The 20,393-nt window shown below is 41.9% G+C and overlaps 1 protein-coding gene across 1 annotated transcript in view; it reads right to left on the bottom strand.

Moving 5' to 3' along the window:
* LOC115164740 (spermatid perinuclear RNA-binding protein) overlaps positions 1-15,635 on the bottom strand; it is a 38,621-nt gene extending 22,986 nt beyond the window's left edge. Inside the window, exons 1-5 of the mRNA XM_029717499.1 lie at positions 15,454-15,635; positions 10,507-10,679; positions 2,292-2,530; positions 1,908-2,073; positions 1,149-1,293 (exon numbers count right to left, since the gene is read on the bottom strand). Of these exons, the coding sequence (XP_029573359.1) occupies positions 1,149-1,293; positions 1,908-2,073; positions 2,292-2,530; positions 10,507-10,509 (553 nt within the window). The 5' untranslated portion in view covers positions 10,510-10,679; positions 15,454-15,635. The remainder of the gene's footprint in view (positions 1-1,148; positions 1,294-1,907; positions 2,074-2,291; positions 2,531-10,506; positions 10,680-15,453) is intronic.
* Between the last annotated feature and the right edge of the window lie 4,758 nt (positions 15,636-20,393).

Consider the following 20,393-nt stretch of genomic DNA (forward strand, 5'->3'; position numbering starts at 1 on the left):
TTTTTTTGTGAACGTTTATCGTGAGTAATTTAGTAAATTCACCGGAAGTGTTCGGTGGGAATGCTAGTTCTGAACGTCACATGCTAATGTGAAAAGCTGGTTTTTGATATAAATATGAACTTGATTGAACAAAACATGCATGTATTGTATAACATAATGTCCTAGGAGTGTCATCTGATGAAGATCATCAAAGGTTAGTGCTGCATTTAGCTGTGGTTTTGGTTTTTGTGACATTATATGCTAGCTTGAAAAATGGGTGTCTGATTATTTCTGGCTGGGTACTCTGCTGACATAATCTAATGTTTTGCTTTAGTTGTAAAGCCTTTTTGAAATCGGACAGTGTGGTTAGATAAAGGAGAGTCTTGTCTTTAAAATGGTGTAAAATAGTCATATGTTTGAAAAATGGAAGTTTTCGGATTTTTGAGGAGTTTGTATTTCGCGCCATGCCCTATCATTGGATATTGGAGCGGTGTTCCGCTAGCGGAACGTCTAGATGTAAGAGTTAATAACGTCCTAAAGATTGATGCTATACATCGTTTGACATATTTCTACGAACATAAATATAACTTTTTTTGACTTTTCGTCGTGACACTGAACGCGCGAACAAAAAGGAGGTATTTGGACATAATTTATGGACTTTATCCAACAAAACTAACATTTATTCTGGAACTAGGATTCCTGGGAGTGCATTCTGATGAAGATCAAAGGTAAGTGAATATTTATAATGTTATTTATAACGCCTCTCCTTGCTCCTCTCCTTGCTTGGAAAATGGCTGAGTGGTTTTTCTTGTTTAGACGCTGTCCTAACATAATCTAATGTTATGCTTTCGCCGTAAAGCCTTTTTGAAATCGGACAACGTGGTTGTATTAACGAGAAATGTATCTTTAAAATGGGATATAATAGTTGTATGTTTGAGAAATTTTAATTATGAGATTTTTGTTGTTTTGAATTTGCCGCCCTGCTATTTCACTGGCTAGCGTCCCACATACCCCAGAGGTTAAAGATATGAATGTATGATTTTATCAGACAATTAAAACATAAAACTGTTTCAGCTGAAGACAACATAATATACTTTTAAACTCTATTAAAAGGTTAAATAAGACAGAAAAAACATCTCATGGCAAGGACAAGCAGAAGGGGTAAATACCTTGTTCTGTGGCAGTGTGTTTGTCTCTCATGGCCAAAGAGGACAGGGTAATCTTCAGGGTGAATTTGGGGCTGTTGGTGTTGACCACCTGGATGGCTGACTCTGACACACTCGACCGCACCTCATACTTGTCCGCCGTCAGCGTCTGAAAGGGCAACCAACCAGGGTTGAGGCAGATCATAAGCCAGCTGTGGCACGTTCAACATCACACACACACTATTATATTACTAATGTTTCAACTTTATAGGCATCATGCTAAGAAACTTCCAATTCAATTTTCTATGCATGGCATCTTATTTTGTAGTGATTATGTTCAAAGGGAGAAAGATTCAGGTGTATTATCTAGTCTTGTAGCTAGTTCCTTTGAAGAATGCATCATCGCTCTACTTCTGTGACAACCTCTCTCCACCCCCTGTGCTGTGAAGCCGAAAGGTGCTAATGGAATCGTCCCTTGATGATAACCTTCACAGCAGGCTGGAGCGGTATTTAACTGGATGATGGGGAGGACGAGGAGACCATGTACAGAACAGTAGTCAGCTCTGCAATGCACTAGAAACTGCATTTGTGGATGTAGTTAGGTCTGCACTATATTACAGAAAGCAATGGTGGTAGGCTCAGATCTGCACTGCACAACGTAAAGTAGTGGTATTCGGAACTCACATTGGAAAATTGTACATTTTTTAGAATAATGTGCCATACCATCAATTTGAAAATGTTACAGTTAGTTTGCTCATGTAAAATGCTTGAGTGAAAACAAACCTGTAGTTGTACTGGCAGGTTGGCGCTGACAGTGTACAGCAGTAGTTTGGTGGGTTTATCTCTGCACATCAGGACCAGCTCCAAGTCCATGTCTCCTTTAACCAGGAGGCCTTTAGCCACAATACCAACACGCATAACCCCACACAGGATCGACGCATTCTGGGGCCTGGTGAGGATAGAGCAGAGCAGTAAAATCAGCAGCATAACACTAGTTTCTAAGGATGTCATTTTTTACCAAAATGTTTAACTCTCAGACGCTCAAAATTAAATTGATGTAGCCCACGCATTTTGACCAGAACATAGTTAGCAGTAAATGTATAACTGCTTTGTTAAAACCTACCGTGTAGAGTGTCTCAAGCTTTTGCAACATGGGAGAAGACTCACTTTGTGGTGCTGCGGGTGCCGGTAGAGTCTTCAACATCCTTGGCGTCGCTGGTGGTGGGGGTCGGGACCTTGCTTAGGGAGGCGTCGAGGTTGTCCATCCAGTCTGATACCTGCTTGAGGGCACATTCCACGGTGGACACCAGCTTCTGGACAGCCTCCAGCTCCTCTGGTGAAGGGTAGATGCTGGCGTGCTTTGCCATGACGTGGCGGTCGTCGTTGGCAAACAATCGGATGGACCTCTGAGAGGAAGGAAGAACAAAGTCATTGAGAACACGATCCTTTGTAAAAAGTCAGAAAAACTCCAAATGACTTTGCCAATTACAGTTAGGTGTTTGTTTGCTGAGCCAGACAAGCCATATTACAATGCATATACATGACAGTAACACCTCCTTGCAACAGGTGCTGCAGCATATTTCCATTTGTCCTACTTACAAAGCCAATGTTGCTCTATACAATATTAACATTACTACATGATCGTAGGGATAGCGTGCTTGCCTAAAAATAAGCTGTGTCAGCTAATGTGTGCCGATTTGCAAGCCTAACTGTACACAGTAGAGAGAGCACCATGTGGAGCTTTGAGCCCAAGGTCAGTCTCTTTCTATTCCTCTCCATCGCTCTCCCCCTCTCTATTCAATCCAAATGGGTTTTAGTGGCATGGGAAACATACATTGCACTGCCTGTCTGCATCAGTGTTAACGCTTTACACTCATGAGAATTGGCTTATATGGATAGGGCCAAATTATATTTCTTACAGAACAAATATGAAAAGCATATGCATAATCATGGTAGCAATTGAAAGGGAAGAGTTTGGTGATTATGGGAAAATTCTTAGACCAAAGTTGAGGACAATAGTTCATGTGACAAGACTGAATTCAAACATTACTGTTCAATGTATGTGCATTTAACGTTTATTGTACTTTGCCGCATTTGTTGATAACAAAATCAGAAAATACTCGTGGATACATACAGTAACATTAGGGGTGTAACAATTCACTGATATGTATCGGTCCCCGAATCAAAGGTTTAAAGTTGACTGCACCGGTCCGCAGAGCCCAAACCGATCCAAATGTAGCATGCATTGGTCAGAAAATCGATTCAAGCGTTACAAATCGCCGATTCACTTTTTTTATTTATATATATATATATATATATATATATACACACACACACACACACACATCATACACACACTGCTCAAAAAAATAAAGGGAACACTTAAACAACACACCCTAGATCTGAATGAAAGAAATAATCTTATTAAATACTTTTTTCTTTACATAATTGAATGTGCTGACAACAAAATCACACAAAAATAATCAATGGAAATCCAATTTATCAACTCATGGAGGTCTGGATTTGGTGTCACACTCAAAATTAAAGTGGAAAACCACACTACAGGCTGATCCAACTTTGATGTAATGCCCTTAAAACAAGTCAAAATGAGGCTCAGTAGTGTGTGTGGCCTCCACGTGCCTGTATGACCTCCCTGCAACGCCTGGGCATGCTCCTGATGAGGTGGTGGATGGTCTCCTGAGGGATCTCCTCCCAGACCTGGACTAAAGCATCCGCCAACTCCTGGACAGTCTGTGGTGCAACGTGGCGTTGGTGGATGGAGCGAGACATGATGTCCCAGATGTGCTCAATTGGATTCAGGTCTGGGGAATGGGCGGGCCAATCCATAGCATCAATGCCTTCCTCTTGCAGGAACTGCTGACACACTCCAGCCACGTGAGGTCTAGCATTGTCTTGCATTAGGAGGAACCCAGGGCCAACTGCACCAGCATATGGTCTCACAAGGGGTCTGAGGATCTCATCTCGGTACCTAATGGCAGTCAGGCTACCTCTGGCGAGCACATGGAGGGCTGTGCGGCCCCCCAAAGAAATGCCACCCCACACCATGACTGACCCACCGCCAAACCGGTCATGCTGGAGGATGTTGCAGGCAGCAGAACGTTCTCCACGGCGTCTCCAGACTCTGTCACATCTCTCACGTGCTCAGTGTGAACCTGCTTTCATCTGTGAAGAGCACAGGGCGCCAGTGGCGAATTTGCCAATCTTGGTGTTCTCTGGCAAATGCCAAAAGTCCTGCACGGTGTTGGGCTGTAAGCACAACCCCCACCTGTGGACGTCAGGCCATCATACCACCCTCATGGAGTCTGTTTCTGACCGTTTGAGCAGACACATGCACATTTGTGGCCTGCTGGAGATCATTTTGCAGGGCTCTGGCAGTGCTCCTCCTGCTCCTCCTTGCACAAAGGCGGAGGTAGCGGTCCTGCTGCTGGGTTGTTGCCCTCCTACGGCCTCCTCCACGTCTCCTGATGTACTGGCCTGTCTCTTGGTAGCGCCTCCATGCTCTGGACACTACACTGACAGACACAGCAAACCTTCTTGCCACAGCACGCATTGATGTGCCATCCTGGATGAGCTGCACTACCTGAGCCACTTGTGTGGGTTGTAGACTCCATCTCATGGTACCACTAGAGTGAAAGCACCGCCAGCATTCAAAAGTGACCAAAACATCAGCCAGGAAGCATAGGAACTGAGAAGTGGTCTGTGGTCTCCACCTGCAGAACCACTCCTTTATTGGGGGTGTCTTGCTAATTGCCTATAATTTCCACCTGTTGTCTATTCCATTTGCACAACAGCATGTGGAATTTATTGTCAATCAGTGTTGCTTCCTAAGTGGACAGTTTGATTTTACAGAAGTGTGATTGACTTGGAGTTACATTGTGTTGTTTAAGTGTTCCCTTTATTTTTTTTTAGCAATATATATATATATATATATATTTTTTTTTTATGTTCTACCTTCTGAAAATACCCCATATTTTGGGACAACTGATGCTTCCTCTCCTTCAAATGTTGAACTTATCATGTAACAGTCAGTGATCTACAAATCATTTTTCATGCCGAACCACCCCTGGGAATATTTGTAGCCTAGTCCAAATGCGTCCTGCTTCCTGACCCATGTGAGGTAGGTGGCCTGTTCCTGATCTTGTACATCTGCGTCACTGGCAATTTTTAGGGCCTTCCTCTGACACCGCCTGGTATAGAGGTCCTGGATGGCAGGAAGCTTGGCCCCGGTGATGTACTGGGCCGTACGCACTACCCTCTGTAGTGCCTTGCGGCCGGAGGCCAAGCAGTTGCCATACCAGGCAGTGATGCAACCCGTCAGGATTCTCTCGATGGTGAAGCTGTAAAACCTTTTGAGGATCTGTGGACTAATGCCAAATCTTTTCAGTCTCCTGAGGGGGAATAGGCTTTGTCGTGCCCTCATCACGACTGTCTTGGTGTGCTTGGGCAGTTAGTTAGTTGGTGACGTGGACGCCAAGGAACTTGAAGCTCTTAACCTGCTCCACTACAGCCCCATCGATGAGAATGGGGGCGTGCTCGGCCCTCCTTTTCCTGTAGTCCACAATCATCTCCTTTGTCTTGATCATGTTGAGGGAGAGGTTGTTGTCCTTGCACCACACAGTCAGGTCTCTGACCTCCTCTCTATAAGCTGTGTCATCATTGCCAGTGATCAGGCCTACCACTGTTGTCATCAGCAAACTTAATGATGGTGTTGGAGTCGTGCCTGGCCGTGCAGTCATGAGTGAACAGGGAGTACAGGAGGAGACTGAGCACGCACCCGAGGGGCCCCCGTGTTGAGGATCAGCGTGGCGGCTGTGTTGTTGCCTACCCTTACCACCTGGGCGTGGTCCGTCAGGAATTCCAGGATCCATGTATTAAACCATAAAGGCCTGATTGTGGAGTTCTGCAGAGATGGGTGAACCTTCCAGAAAGACAACCATCTCCACAGAGGAACTCTGGAGCTCTGTCAGAGTCACCATCGGGTTCTTGGTCACCTCCCTTGACCAAGGCCCTTATCTCCCGATTGCTCAGTTTGCCCGGGTGACCAGCTCTAGGAAGAGTCTTGGTACTTCCAAACTTCTTCCATTTAAGAATGATGGAAGCTACTGTGTTCTTGGGGACCTTCAATGCTGCAGACATTTTTTGGTACCCTTCCCCCAGATCTGTGCCTCAACACAATCCTGTCTCGGAGCTCTACGGACAATTCCTTCAACCTCATGGCTTGGTTTTTGCACTGTCAACTGTGGGACCTTATATAGACAGGTGTGTGCGCCTTTCCAAATCATGTCCAGTCAAGTTGTTGAAAGATCAAGGATGATCAATGGAAACAGGAAGCACCTGAGCTCAATTTCGAGTCTCATAGCAAAGGGTCTGAATACTTATGTAAATAAGGTATCCGTTTTTTTTAATGTTTAATACATTTGCAAAAATGTCTAAAAACCTGTTTTAGCTTTGTCATTATGGGGTAGTGTGTATATTGATGAAGACTTTAAAACATTTTTTTAATCCATTTTAGAATAAGGCTATAACATAACAAAATGTGGAAAAAGTCAAGGGGTCTGAATACTTTCCAAATGCACTGTGTGTATATATTATTTTTATTTTTTTAATTGGCTATGTCATAGCTAATTTGTAAACAATAAAAATGGATACCTTACTAGCCCAAACACTTAATCTGCAAAAATGACAAGTTAATTAGTGGGTGCTGGTAAATTCAGAACCAAAGTGGGGGGATAAAAAAGATGATATATTGCTGCCCTCCACCCACCCCCCGAATTGTTTCAAACTAAAACGTATCGTTCCTTTATTGTATCAGAGCCCATGTATCGAACTGTCTTGAAAGGGAAAGATGCACATCCCTAAGTAAGATGAGAATATTCCTGGAAAATGTGAGGTACTGTAGGTATAGCATAAGACAAAAATATATATATTTTGAGTGAGAGGACTAACTGGTGTCTCCAAGTGCCCACACACCTCTCTAAAGTGTACACAGTTCCTATGTCAGTTCAATGTACTTTCATGACTCAAAGAAGAGTCTTCAACTATAAGGTGCTATTTTGAACTCTCCTAGCTGTGCTGTTGAGGAACTAGAGCAAGCACACTTGTAGTTGTTTTGTTTGGAACAGAACCCTACATCCCTGTAATTACACAATTACTGTTGTTTAAGCAATCCAAAAACGGCCCATTATAAATCGCAATCTGAGTCAGGTGGGCATCATTTGAAAGCTTGTTCTGACCAGCAAAGTTATAAAATCTTACAGTGTTAGACTTTAACAAGGCAATTAAGACTAACAGATTGTAATTCTGGTGCAAATAAAAAGGAGTCATAAGTGAATTCAGGTATGTGTTCCGTGGCAAAGTTTCTTCACAATAGACAAAACATTCTGTTCAGAACAACCCAAGGTATGGCGCCATGTCATCTTATAACCGTACATCAAACATAGTGAACATAAACGTTGACACTGTATATGACATGAGTTTTATATGGAAATCTGAAGTGCACATTTGGACTGTTTGGCTTGCTTCAGAAAGTATTCAGACCCCTTGACTTTTTCCACATTTTGTTGTGTTACAGCCTGAATTTAACATGGAATAAATAGCTTTTTTTATATCAATGGCCTACACACACACACACACACACACACACACACACACAATACCCCATAATGTTAGAGGAATTACATTTTGAGAATATTTTTGCAAAATAATAAAAAATGGAAAGCTGAAAAGTCTTGAGTCAATAAGTAAGTATTCAACCCTTTGTTATGGCAAGCCTAAATAAGTTCAGGAGTAAAAATGTGCTTAACAAGTCAAATAATAAGTTGAATGGACTCACTGTGTGTGCAATAATGATGTTTGGCATGATTTTTGAATTACTAAATCATCTCTGTATCCCTGTCAACCATTGAATTTCAAACACAGATTCAACCACAAAAAAAACAGAGGTTTTCCAATGCCTCGCAAAGGGCACCTATTGGTAGATGGGTAAAAATTGACAAGCAGACATTGAATACCTCGGAGCATGGTGAAGTAATTAATTACACTATGGATGCTGTATCAATACACCCAGTTACTACAATGATACAGGCGTCCTTCCTAACTCAGTTGCTGAGTTGCCGGAGAGGAAGGAAACTGATCAGAGATTTATTTCACCATGAGGCCAATGGGGACTTTAAAACAGTTAAAAGTTTAAATAGCTTGTGATAGGAAAAAAAACTGAGGATGGATCAACATCGTAGTTACTCCACAATACTAACCTAATTGACAGAGTGAAAAGGAAACATGTACAGAATAAAAAATATTCCAAAACATGCATCAAGGCACTAAAGTAATACTGCGAAAAATGTGGCAAAGCAATTCACTTTTTTGTCCTGAATACAAAAGGTGTAATGTTTGGAGTAATTCCAATACAACACATTACTAAGTACCACTCTCCATATTTTCAACCATAGTGGTGACTGTGTCATGTTATGGGTTTGCTTGTAATCGTTAAGGACTGGGGGTGGAGCATGGTTATCTAGCAATGATCAACAACCAAATGAGAGATTGAAGAATTTTGAAAATAATAAAATGGGCAAATGTTGCACAATGCAGGTGTGGAAAGCTCTTAGAGGGATTTACTTAGAAAGATTGATTCTAACATGTAGTGACTCAGGGGTGTGAATACTTATGTAAATTAGATATCTGTATTTCATTTAATACATTTGCCAAAATGTCCCAAAAAATGTTTTCCCACTTTGTTGTTATGGGGTATTGTGTGTAGATTGGTAAGAAGAAAAATAAATGTAATCCATTTTGAATTCAGGCTATAACAACAAAATGTGGAATAGGTCAAGGGGTATGAATACTTTCTGAAGGCACTGTATGACATCAAAGCATGTATTTATTATAATCCTCAACATCTCATCTTTCAAAATACATCGAGTCCTCTTAATTTACAGCATTTTTCTCACTCAAACTTTTTTTTGTTGCAAAAGTTGCCCAATTAGCGGGAGAGGTGGGGGCAACTTCTTATCACGTTGTGAAGAGCACAGCCTGAGCACTGACATATTTTATAGTTACTATTGAGGCACTTATCAGTACCCAAATCTCCAATTTTCAAAAGGTGTAAAGGGCTACTTTTAGCAGCTATTTTAGATTTTGTTTTATTCCTAGTTTAAGTCTTAAAATATACTTTGATCTTAGCCACTTAAGTAATTTCATCCTTTGTTTTAGTTATTTACTGTCTAGTTTTAGTCAGTGCATTTTCTTCCCATTAAATAATTTAGATTTACCTCTTACTTGCATCATGTGCACACAGCCTATTATCGCCTCATACTCCTTAACTGACAACATTGTAACCAATGCCAGCCAAAATTAACCATAGGCTATAGGATATAAAGCCTACAGGTTAAATTTAGCTCAGATTTTCTCCCCATAATAACTGTCGAAGGGGGGTAAATAATATTGATTTCCTTTTAAAGGGGAGAATATGAGCCTTCCAACAAAGCCAGAAGTATTACTGTACTCCTAATATTTCAGTGAAAAGCATTTGTTTTTCCAATCAGAAAAGGCAACTGCAACTCGCAGATAAATGACAGCGCACATGGCAAAATAGAGCTTACGATGTGATCAGAGCAAAAGTGGCATATATGAAAGCAAAGATGAACAAATAAATGATTGTTTCTAATTGAAGTTAGTTTATTACAATTGAACTGTCCTGGCTGTGTAGCAATTCAAAAGAATCAGTTCAAAAGAGACCGAGACGAGTGACTGAAGTGTCGGGAGCTGTGTGCGTGTGGGAGAGCCAGATCAACGCAAAAATCCTGTGAAACAGAAAGACGTTATCAGTCAATGAGAGGATTGCATGATATATTCTGCACAGGGATGCATGCTTATGATTGGACAAAACAGATGACAGTTTCATGTCTACTTGAATGTCCATTAGTCTCACGTGGAATTATTGTCTTGTTAAATTTCACTAAAGTGAAATTAACACTGCAGGGAAAATCACACCTCTACATCAGAGAGAGGGGTGCACATCAACAACCACAACATTACACATCACCTCTTTCTCCTCTCAAACAACCTGTCTTTATGCAAGACCTGACATACAGAAACACACACAGACCGTCAGACCCAAAATACAATATAGCCACAGACAAAGATAGACATCCTCGCACTCAGACAGGCACACACCAGATGGGAGGAGCTATAGGAGGACGGACACATTGTAATGGCTGGAATGGATTCAATGGAACGGAGTCAAACACGTTGTTTCCATGTGTTTGGTACCATTCCATTGAATCCATTCCAGCCATTATGAGTTGTCCTCCTATAGCTCCTCCCATCAGCCTCCTCAGACACACACAGACAGAACACTCACCATCTCTAGAGGAGAGGACCACAGACCTCTGGTCTAGAAGTGTGACTGTTGGGGTCTAGGTCAGGACCAGGTTCCCTTAACTCTGCCTCCTCATGCAGTCAACTCTGACCCTTCAGCTAGCTCGTGTCCCACGTGGCAGAGATACAGGTAAATCAGCACAGCTGTGGAAAAAGCTGTGGGATACAATGATAGGCATTTAGCACACTGTATTGCCTGACGACAAATGGAATTCTTCCGCTGCCCTGTCGTTCGCTACATACTTCAGTCTGAGACTGCAATCACTGAAGTTTGTTGTTGTGATGTCAAAATGAGGAGTATTGTACAAAAAAAGTAAATAGCGATTAGATAATCTCTACCCAATCGGAGCATCAAAGCCAATGCCAAATTTTCAAAACGCCGCTTTACCCACGTGTGTTCTGGCTCAACCTATCGGTTTCTGGGACCAATCAGAAGTTAGAATGCGTTTGCGTTTTACAAATCGTCAGAGGGGTACTCCGATCCAGGGTAGCAAACGGTGTAGGATCTTGAAATCTAAAACCCAGGATGGCACTGCTCAGGTAGCCTCATTTCCAACTTTTAGAGAAGTGGTCTATCTGCTCTTCCCCTTCCTGTCCTCTATTTGGGGAAGGTTATGTGAACCCAGGGAGGTTTATTTTGGGGTTGTGTTTATTTAGGTCATTTTCACTGCAGTAGACTTTATGAGCTGGGGTTTTATGTTGGCAGAGGACTTCTTCCAAATGACATTCTGTCTGCACCATGTTACTGGCCAGGACAGAAGAGCGCTCACTGAATAAGGCCTATTTAGCCTATAGCTATCCACTTCAAATGGTGCGTCGCTCAACATTTGATGTATGACAATGTCAACAACGTGATTTACTAAGTGAGAAGTTAACATGATTTCAAAGTTATGACTTACGCCAATTCCATAACTAACCTTGGATCACACAGTCCTGGAGTCAGAACGTAAATAACTGGCCAAAATTGTTTTTTTACTGTCAAATCTGCACTAGTGGACTAGTCATATTCCGGGACTTAAGAGTACACAAAGTCCTAATCCATGTTCATGAAACCAACCATTTTAAAGTAACTTAGTGCAATTTAGTCAAGGGGGGAAGCTTTAATCTGTCTGGGAAATTGGCCCTTATGTAACAAGGGCACAGCTGGCTGCTTTAAAAAAAATATATTAGGCTAAGTGGTACACAATTTGAGCAGCGAGCAAAGCATAGAGCTCTCCATTTTGGTTGGCTAACAACTGCTCTTATTCAACAAGATTGATAAAGTAGTCTAAAGTGTCTTGATAGAGTGACACAGGAGGTCTCCTTCTCCAAAGGCCAAACCATCTGCCCACGGACTCTCCAGTCCACATGAGGACAGTTGTCTATTCTTATAGTAATGTAACTTCATTTGCATGTTCATTTGAATGAAGATGTTGTGGTTCCCTCAAATGTTTCATCTGTTCTCAAAAGCGTATTTATGGAGTCCCGCTGTGTCAGAGTGGGCAACACGTCCCTGGTGGGGACTGCACAAACAACTGCATCTGTTATGAAATGTCGGCTTAAAAGGAAAACACATTTTATATTTAGGATTATGCCTTCGTTAATACATTAATGGATCTATGAGAAAACAGTGTGATGTGCTGTAGGCATACAGCATACGTACAATGCTCTTATCAAAGTCTGTTCCTAAAAGCAGCTCAGAAAGGGCGTGTGTATGCATGTGCGCGCTCGTGTCCTCGTTTCAGGCCTAGCTGATTTCCTATTCACACACACCACAGTAAGAAATGTTAATGTTAAGGTTGGGTTTGGGTCTGTGAGTCTATAGGAGCTGCAGCAGGGACCTCTGTCCTGACCTGAGAGCTATCATTGTCTATTTCCCAGGTAATGGAAACATCATGTTCCCATGCATGAGCGAGCACTGAACAGCAGCAATCACAGTCCCATCCACTACACCTCATCAGACAGAGCCACATTGGCTCTGATGACAGTACTGGGGAGGACAGAGAGCAAACAGGCAGCAAACTGTGCAAGTAGACCTACATGGACAAGGCAGAGAGACTACCATAGATTAATCTGTGCCCAAAACACACAACTTTCATGCAGATCAAGTGGACACAATCAGCACAGCTTACATATAGGCTAGTAGACCTCGAGATAGAAGCCAATTCAGAGCTTCAGATTCAGAGCTATTATCCACCAAGTCCATTGGACTAGCTGCAGGCCAACCTTGGGGGGATATCTTTACAACAACTCTGGATTACGTGTGCGTGTCTAAAGTTTAAACCACTGCTCACATAGCTTTACCACTTAACTGGTGCCGAGGTAAAAGACTCAACCACTGTCACCACCACTACCAAACCTTCAACTAACTAGCCTGCAGCAACCAGCGAGTCAGTGACTACCCCAAGGGACCTAGAAAGTCCTCCATGTGAGAGCTGAAGGGAGAGCTAAATGTGTCAGAAAGAGGAGAGCCTCTTGGTGCTTGTTCAAAACACAGTGAAAGAGGAGAACGTTGCCTGTTCAAAACCGCTGGCATGAATATTTCAGTGCCAGTAAAACAGTCAGTAAAAAAGCCTCTTTGGCTCTGAAGGTCCTATGTCAGTGATGCTGAAAACAGTTAGAGGCAGACTTCATGAGCAGTACATTCCAGTGCTGAAGAAGACATGAAAGAGTCTGTCGAGGAGTAGCTAGCCGGTGTTTATCTGGCAGGCCTATTTATCCCCACTCCTGCTCCAAACCTAGCCTACCATTGTGACAGTAACAAGAGGCAAATCGAGTTCTAGCCTTTATATGGAACTTCATTTGGGAATTTGGTAAACAATGTGGCTACTGGCTAGTAGTGTAGCTACAAACTGAGCATGATAATGCACTGCAAACCTCTTACAGGTGCAGTAGAGAATAATCTGCCCACACACACTCAAACTGTTTTCATAGCACATTAAATAGTTGAGGAAGAAAGAAGCCCCGAGGTCATTCAATTCTGCCGTCTCTTTGGGTAAAGCACATATTTCAGACAAGGCCAAATGAGTGTTCTAAGTAAGACTTCGCTATTCCACACTATATACACTTGTTTCAGGCATCCTCCTCCCTGTGTGTGGAGAGTCATGTCTATAAGAGCACACCTAGTGATCAACATTTTATTAGTCATTATGGGATACTGTCTGATGTCTGGGATTCAGCCACCCAACAATAAGCTTCAAAGGCTGTGTGTGCGCGCACATGTGTGTAAGAGGAGATAAAAAGCAGCAATTCAGCAATAATATCTTAAGACATCTTACCCATCAAGTCAGAGAGAGAACATTCCATCGATTAGGCCTTGATGACTGCCAACACTTAGCTGAGGCAGATATGGTTTCAGTTTAACAGTTAGGCTATGAAGCGACTGAATTCCAAAACATCCCCTTCTGAGCAGCGGAGCCTTGGGCATGGAACACTGGAATATGTTGATAGCAGGGAATTTAGGTGCTTTCAAAATGTATAACCATGCACACCCACAACCAGACAACCCATCATGTATTGCGAAAAGGATTGAAAATAAAACAGGATCATTGTAGATGTACCGTTGATCAATGGAATGCAATTCATCCATTTCAAATGGGTCATATTACGAGTCCGAGGTGTCCATTACTGAACTCTTCTTTTCAACCTTTCAATGGAATTTCTATCTACCTATCCTGCTCTTCAATTACATATCTGCTGGTTATAGTATGGCTTCTCCTATTACTGAAAAAGTAACACCCAAAAAGACTGGCAAGCTAAAACTGCATCACCACGGCACTGTTGACAGTAGCCTCACTGTTAGATGTGTGGTGGAGAAAACACTGGTGTATTCTGTATACACAAGACGCATAACACTAATTGCAAAACAAAATGTCACTCACACACTTCTCATTTACATGCCGTGCACTCTATGCCCGTTTAGTTTAGCTTGACTGGGCCAGGGAGCCTTAGGAAATTAGGCTCCGGTTACCGTTTCCATTCTATAGGACCAGTACGTGCTACAGCCTGTGCACTCTGCTGCTTAGTCTGCAGTAAAGCTGGGACGATAAAACAAACGTTATCGACACCGACCATAACGAACACTTATCGCAGGCATTTTGCTGATATCGTTCCTTAGGTTTACTAATATGGGTAATGGCTACAATCAAACTAGTAGTAGTAGTGGTTTAAAGGGTCATTTAAAAAAATGTATCCAGATATGGATTTTCATCCATATCGCCCAAGTCTACAGTCTTGTACAGCAGGGGTTCCCAAACTTTCACTCAGGGCCCCCTTCCAGCATTGGGGAACATTCCGCGTGTTCATGTGTTATTTGAGTGACAAACATTACAGAAACATCTATGGACAACAACAACAAAAAACAGAGCAACATTTTTTTTGCAGACATGGGCAAGTTGATCTGTACATTTCTGACAAGTTATAAATAGCTCTCTAAGGTCTGCAATGGCAAGAAGAAAACGTATGATGCTCTACCCAATTTCGAAAGTGTACCTTGTGCATCCTACTATTACAACTTTCAGGAGTAAATTGAGATAAGTTGCATGGATATGACAGGTGTACTTATACATCAAACAACCGCAAGTGAAAATATAAATATACAAAAACTCAAACCAACATAAAAGTTAATGTCGTCCTCTTTTCAATTTGTTTCTGACAATCCTTTTGAATTGTGATATTACGTTAACTAGCTAGCCAAATGGCATGGCTTTCTACCTTGACAAACATCAATGATTAGATCACTGAACGTCACTAGAAAATTAAAACATCCAGATTAGTGCGTGTCATATTAAGGGGAAAATAACAATTAGCTACCTATCATGTTTAGAAAACGTTCGGAATTTGCATGCTGCCTTGTTAAGTTGCTAGCAGCACCGCTGACCAACAGTGCAGCAGGATATGCATCCTTGCCTGCGCTATTTCAAGCAAAATTTGGCATTGAGTAAATACTTACATAGTTACAGTTCTTGAACCAAACCAAGGTAACACATCCAAAATATTTCAATGGTAGATTTTTACTGGTAGGACTTCGTGTTTGCACAACCAACTCCGTTTTCATCTCGGTTTGGGACAACGTGGATTCAGCACCCGACAGCACACGCTTGTTTTTTGGTCACAGCGGTGTCAGCAGCACTCACTGACCGTGGCAGCAGCACTCACTGACCGTGGCAGCAGCCATGAGCGGGATAGTGCGCACGCGCGTTATGGTTGTTCAGCGCTAAAACGCAAGACATATGACTGCATTTGGTAAGCAAATAATGCCTTGGAGAATTGGACTAGGCCTATATGATTGTGTGAGAATGAATATGACTGAAAATAAGTAGTGGGTGCTTGCTTTTTGTCCCAACATTTCACAGTGGGAATTATTCACAACCTTGAACAAGCCAATAAAACATAGGTTTGGCCAACAGAAACTGCATGGTATAAACCAGTGTTACTTACAAACAAAGTACATCAGCACAATAATTACATCCACCCCTGCACAATAAGACCAGGACATAATGTCAAACCTCAATGGTAGGAAAATGTCAGGGGTGGATGTAATAGACATGTTACATGCATAATTATACAGTTTGTTAAATAAAAACCATGAGTATATAGTTTCAGCTGAGAGTCTCTTGCACACTCCTTTCAAATACACTCTGATTATGAGAATGTGTTATTGGCCTCATTCTGACAGCTGATCATTTAAGCCCTGTGTGCATCACCTCCAAATACACAGACACACACACACACATATACACACACAGGCATTGGTGATGTTGACTCTTAGCCTGCAATATCATCATTAAACAAAGGATCAATAGTTTGCTTTTTGCTTGATCTCCAGTGTCGGATCATTCATACACTGAAAGCACATGACTGTTTGATTCACTGTGCTAGACCTTATGGTTTTCAATTGTCATATTATAATAGTATTTTGTTTCATATGATAGTACTGTACTGTGCTATAGAACGGTCTCATTTCAGTGCTGTGAGATTGCTTGTGGTTCAGCTCCATCAGCAGAAGGCTCGGCTGGAGGGAGTATGACGTGTTCTCAACCTGCGTCAGACAGCAGCAGGTGTACCTCAAGGTGAGACAGCCATTGCACCGCAGAACAAGATCAGCTGACATGCAGGGGTTTGACAATGCGTATAAACAGGACACATTGCAGTGCTTAGATACACAGGTAGTTGTGTATCTGGTATTAATCAAGTCACATCACACCTTCATATCTACAGGTTATGGAATGTTGCGTGTATACAACAATATCTGAAAAATAATAACTCCTATGATTGAATCTTTCAATGCTAAACACTGGAATTATAGGAACCGTATACGACCATCTGAGTGTTCTGTAGGATAGTAGACAAGGAACAGCTATTTTCAACACTTACAAAAGGAGGTGAAAAAGAAAGTATATAGAAGTGCAATGTGTTTCATCTTATCCTGCAGTGTGTGATTTCACACACCAGCACCGAGTGTTTCTGCAGACACACCTGGCTGATACTGTCTGGCTTTATCGTAGCTGTCAAGATTTCTGCTGAAGTCAATAGCAGCAGTATCTCCAGGCTCTTAAAATGATTGTCTGTATGTAGTTCATTTTCATGACATATTCCTCTATCAAAAGCTAAATTAAAACGCAAAAGCGTGAACTGTCAGTGTAAACAGGTATGAAACGTGTGTCTAGTCCAACTTATCATGTGATGTCATTGGCCGTGTTCGAGATCATCAAAAGGGTGATGTATCATGGGTAAATTGACTGATTTACAAATATTATTGAGGAGTTATTTATGATGCAAGGTGATTTGTAGATCAGTCAGTCGGCAGTCACCTGCACTAGGGGCTAGGGGGTGCTCGGGGTCGGCAGGGGGGAACTCATAACGGCTTTAAACTTACTCTTGAAATTTGTAAGAGTAGAATGCACTTTAGAAATTGGGTAGTGCATCATCAGTTTTTGTCTTGTCATGTTAGTCATTCCACACCTTAGAGAGCTATTCATAACTTTTCAGAAATGTCCAGATCAACTTGCACGTCAGCTAGCATTTTTTAGGTAGGTTATTTAGCCCATAGACCCATGTTTGAGTCACTCAAATATCACATGAATACACATTAGACATTGCAAAATGTATAGAATTGCAAGAAAATTTGCTTTAAAACTGAAGAAAGAAAAAAATTCAGTACATGAGAGTGCCTTGATTACTTCTGGAAGTTTGTTTTGGCTATTTCGGCATTGTTCATTATCCAGCATCAAGTTATTTTTATTCTATACTTAAGACATTGGTTTGAATCTTGGTTGTGCTTTTAGATTTTGAGAAAATTAACAAATAAAGGAAGAATCCCACTCTGCAAAAGCTGGATGAATCAACATTGTTTCCACTTCATTTCATTGAATCAACGTGGAAAACTGAATGGATTTTAAAAACGTCATCCATTAACCTAAATCCAATGACATGCTGAAATGTTTTGTTGATTCAACATTGAATTCACATTAATTGACAACTCAACCAAATATAAATCAAAACTAGACGTGCCCAGTTGGATTTTTCACTTCTCTCATTGACTTCTCAAACCCCAAACGCCTGCTTCGCAAGCGTTCCCGGATGTCTCGTGGTGTTGCGCCTCTGGGTTTAGAAACTCTGTGGCACAACTAATAACAACGACACTGAACAGCCCATCGAGATGTCAGAGATTAGCCTAGCTTTATTCCTCCCTCTGCCTCTCTCTCTCTCTCTCTCTCTCTCACTGCCTCTCTTTCTTGCTGCCTCGCTCTCTTCCTCTCCATCTCTCCCTCTCTCTACCCCATTCTCTTTTTTCTCTCTGACACAAACATTTCGCTCATTCTCTCTTTATCAGTGTCACCTTCACTGTCACCCTATTTATTTATTTTTCATCACAACCCACTGTAGAATTTCTCCTGGTCTTTCCTTACCAGATACCTACACAGCAGCTTGGCCTTCACCTCTGCTGTGAGTTCCAATCAGGGGATCAGGGGATCAGGACAGAGAGAGGCAACAGAGCAGAGCACTCTGCTAAATCAACAGGGGATTGCTACTGGAACGATGACAGGGCATCAACTGCATTGTGGGGGGGCGGGGGAGCTACCAGGCCAGTGATCACATTATATGTAACATTAAAAGCTGTAATATGTGATACAGAAGGAGGAAGCATGTGGATGTGGAAGGGAGGGGATGTGAATGATATCGCGGTTCCCAGTCAATTGAGGTCATCTCAATGTTTCGAATAAACTTGAGTATTTAAAACAGATTTTTATGTGAATTGGAGATAAAAAAAACAAATCTAATAAAATACATTCCTCCAAACATTCCCTTTTTCCTCCATGTTTACTCTGAAGCAAGCTGGCGCAGTCATAGAGATTTTACTTTACTCAACCCCAAGAGAGACAGACCCTGGCCCCAAAGCAAAGGAAAACCACATGAAGTCCTGAATTAGATCTGGGTATAAATATTTGATGAGCTGCTGCATGTTCACAACTACTCTGCTGCTTCATGGGCGTTCAAGGTCAAGAGGAAATGACTGCAGCTATAGGGAGGGAAAGAGGATGGATGGCTAACACACCTCACTGCTGTTCAGCTGACAATAATATCATTATGGACACTTTTATCCAAAGCAAATTACAGTACTGGCAACACTGACAGTGACACATATATTCAGCATAAGTGGCCAATGAAAGCTTTGAACTCAACCCTGATGCTACAAACACCATGCACTGACCTAACGCACTAGCCATTGAACAATTTATGATTGAGGAGTGGAGACTGAGAGATCCCTGATCCATTCAATCAAAACCTGTACTGAACTCATGCATCATTGAAGCATGGCAGGAGAGCACTGTATAAAAATAACCATGTACTTGATTGCTATGCCAATGCCTCAGTCTCAGTAGACTGCAGTTCAGTTGCCACTAATGCATCTAATATAGATACCCACACTAAGAAAAAAAGGTGCTATCTAGAACCTAAAAGGGTTCTTCGGCTGTCCCCATGGGACAACCCTTTGAAGAACCCTTTTGGGTTTCACGTAGAACCCTTTCCACAGAGGGAACAAGTGCATCCTACACTGGGTTAGCCTGGCTGATGCGACTCACGTGGTACACAGCAAGGGAGTGCTGTTACACACTGGTATGGACAGGAGACCGTTGATGGTGCAATATTGGCACAGAAATTGTCTTGAGCTTTGATTGGTTCTCTCAAACGTTTTCTTTCCTGGGGTTGAGATCTCTCATTGTTTAGATTTGAAAACAGTTGTTTTGGAAGGGGGCGGCACTCGGGCTGTGTGGCTGTCCATGTGGGTGTTTGGTTCTCCTGTCTTTCTCACTCAATCAGAAAAAACACAGCTCCTTTCATTATCAATGCACTGTGCCTACAACATAAAGGATCCTTTCCAGACTGTAATCAGGAAGACTTCGAGTTTGGTGTCAGCCAGACTAATGGTGGGTAGCTTACCAATCTGTTTTAAAAATAAGTCAGCAACACTTCAAAACACTGAAAAAAATGTGATAACAGCTTCTGATAGCTCTGAGTCTGAAATGACAGCTTCTGATAGCTCTGAGTCTGAAATGACAGCTTCTGATAGCTCTGAGTCTGAAATGACAGCTTCTGATAGCTCTGAGTCTGAAATGACAGCTTCTGATAGCTCTGAGTCTGAAATGAAACCCTGTTACCTTTTTAATGCACTACATTTGACCAAGGCCCACAACCTACTCCCTATGTGCACAAAAGTGGTGCACTACATAGGGAATAGGATGCCATTTCAGATGCAGCTTGACTGCCTTTTAAAAGGAACTGAGAGGTCCATTTGTCTGCTGTTGAAGGGAAATAAAAGAGGACATTGGCCAGCTCATACAAACCTTTAAGCTCTAGTTGCATCTAGGTGGTTCCAAGCAGCACAAT

The sequence above is a fragment of the Salmo trutta genome, chromosome 27 (assembly GCF_901001165.1).
Source record: "Salmo trutta chromosome 27, fSalTru1.1, whole genome shotgun sequence".
Taxonomy (NCBI): Eukaryota; Metazoa; Chordata; class Actinopteri; order Salmoniformes; family Salmonidae; genus Salmo; species Salmo trutta.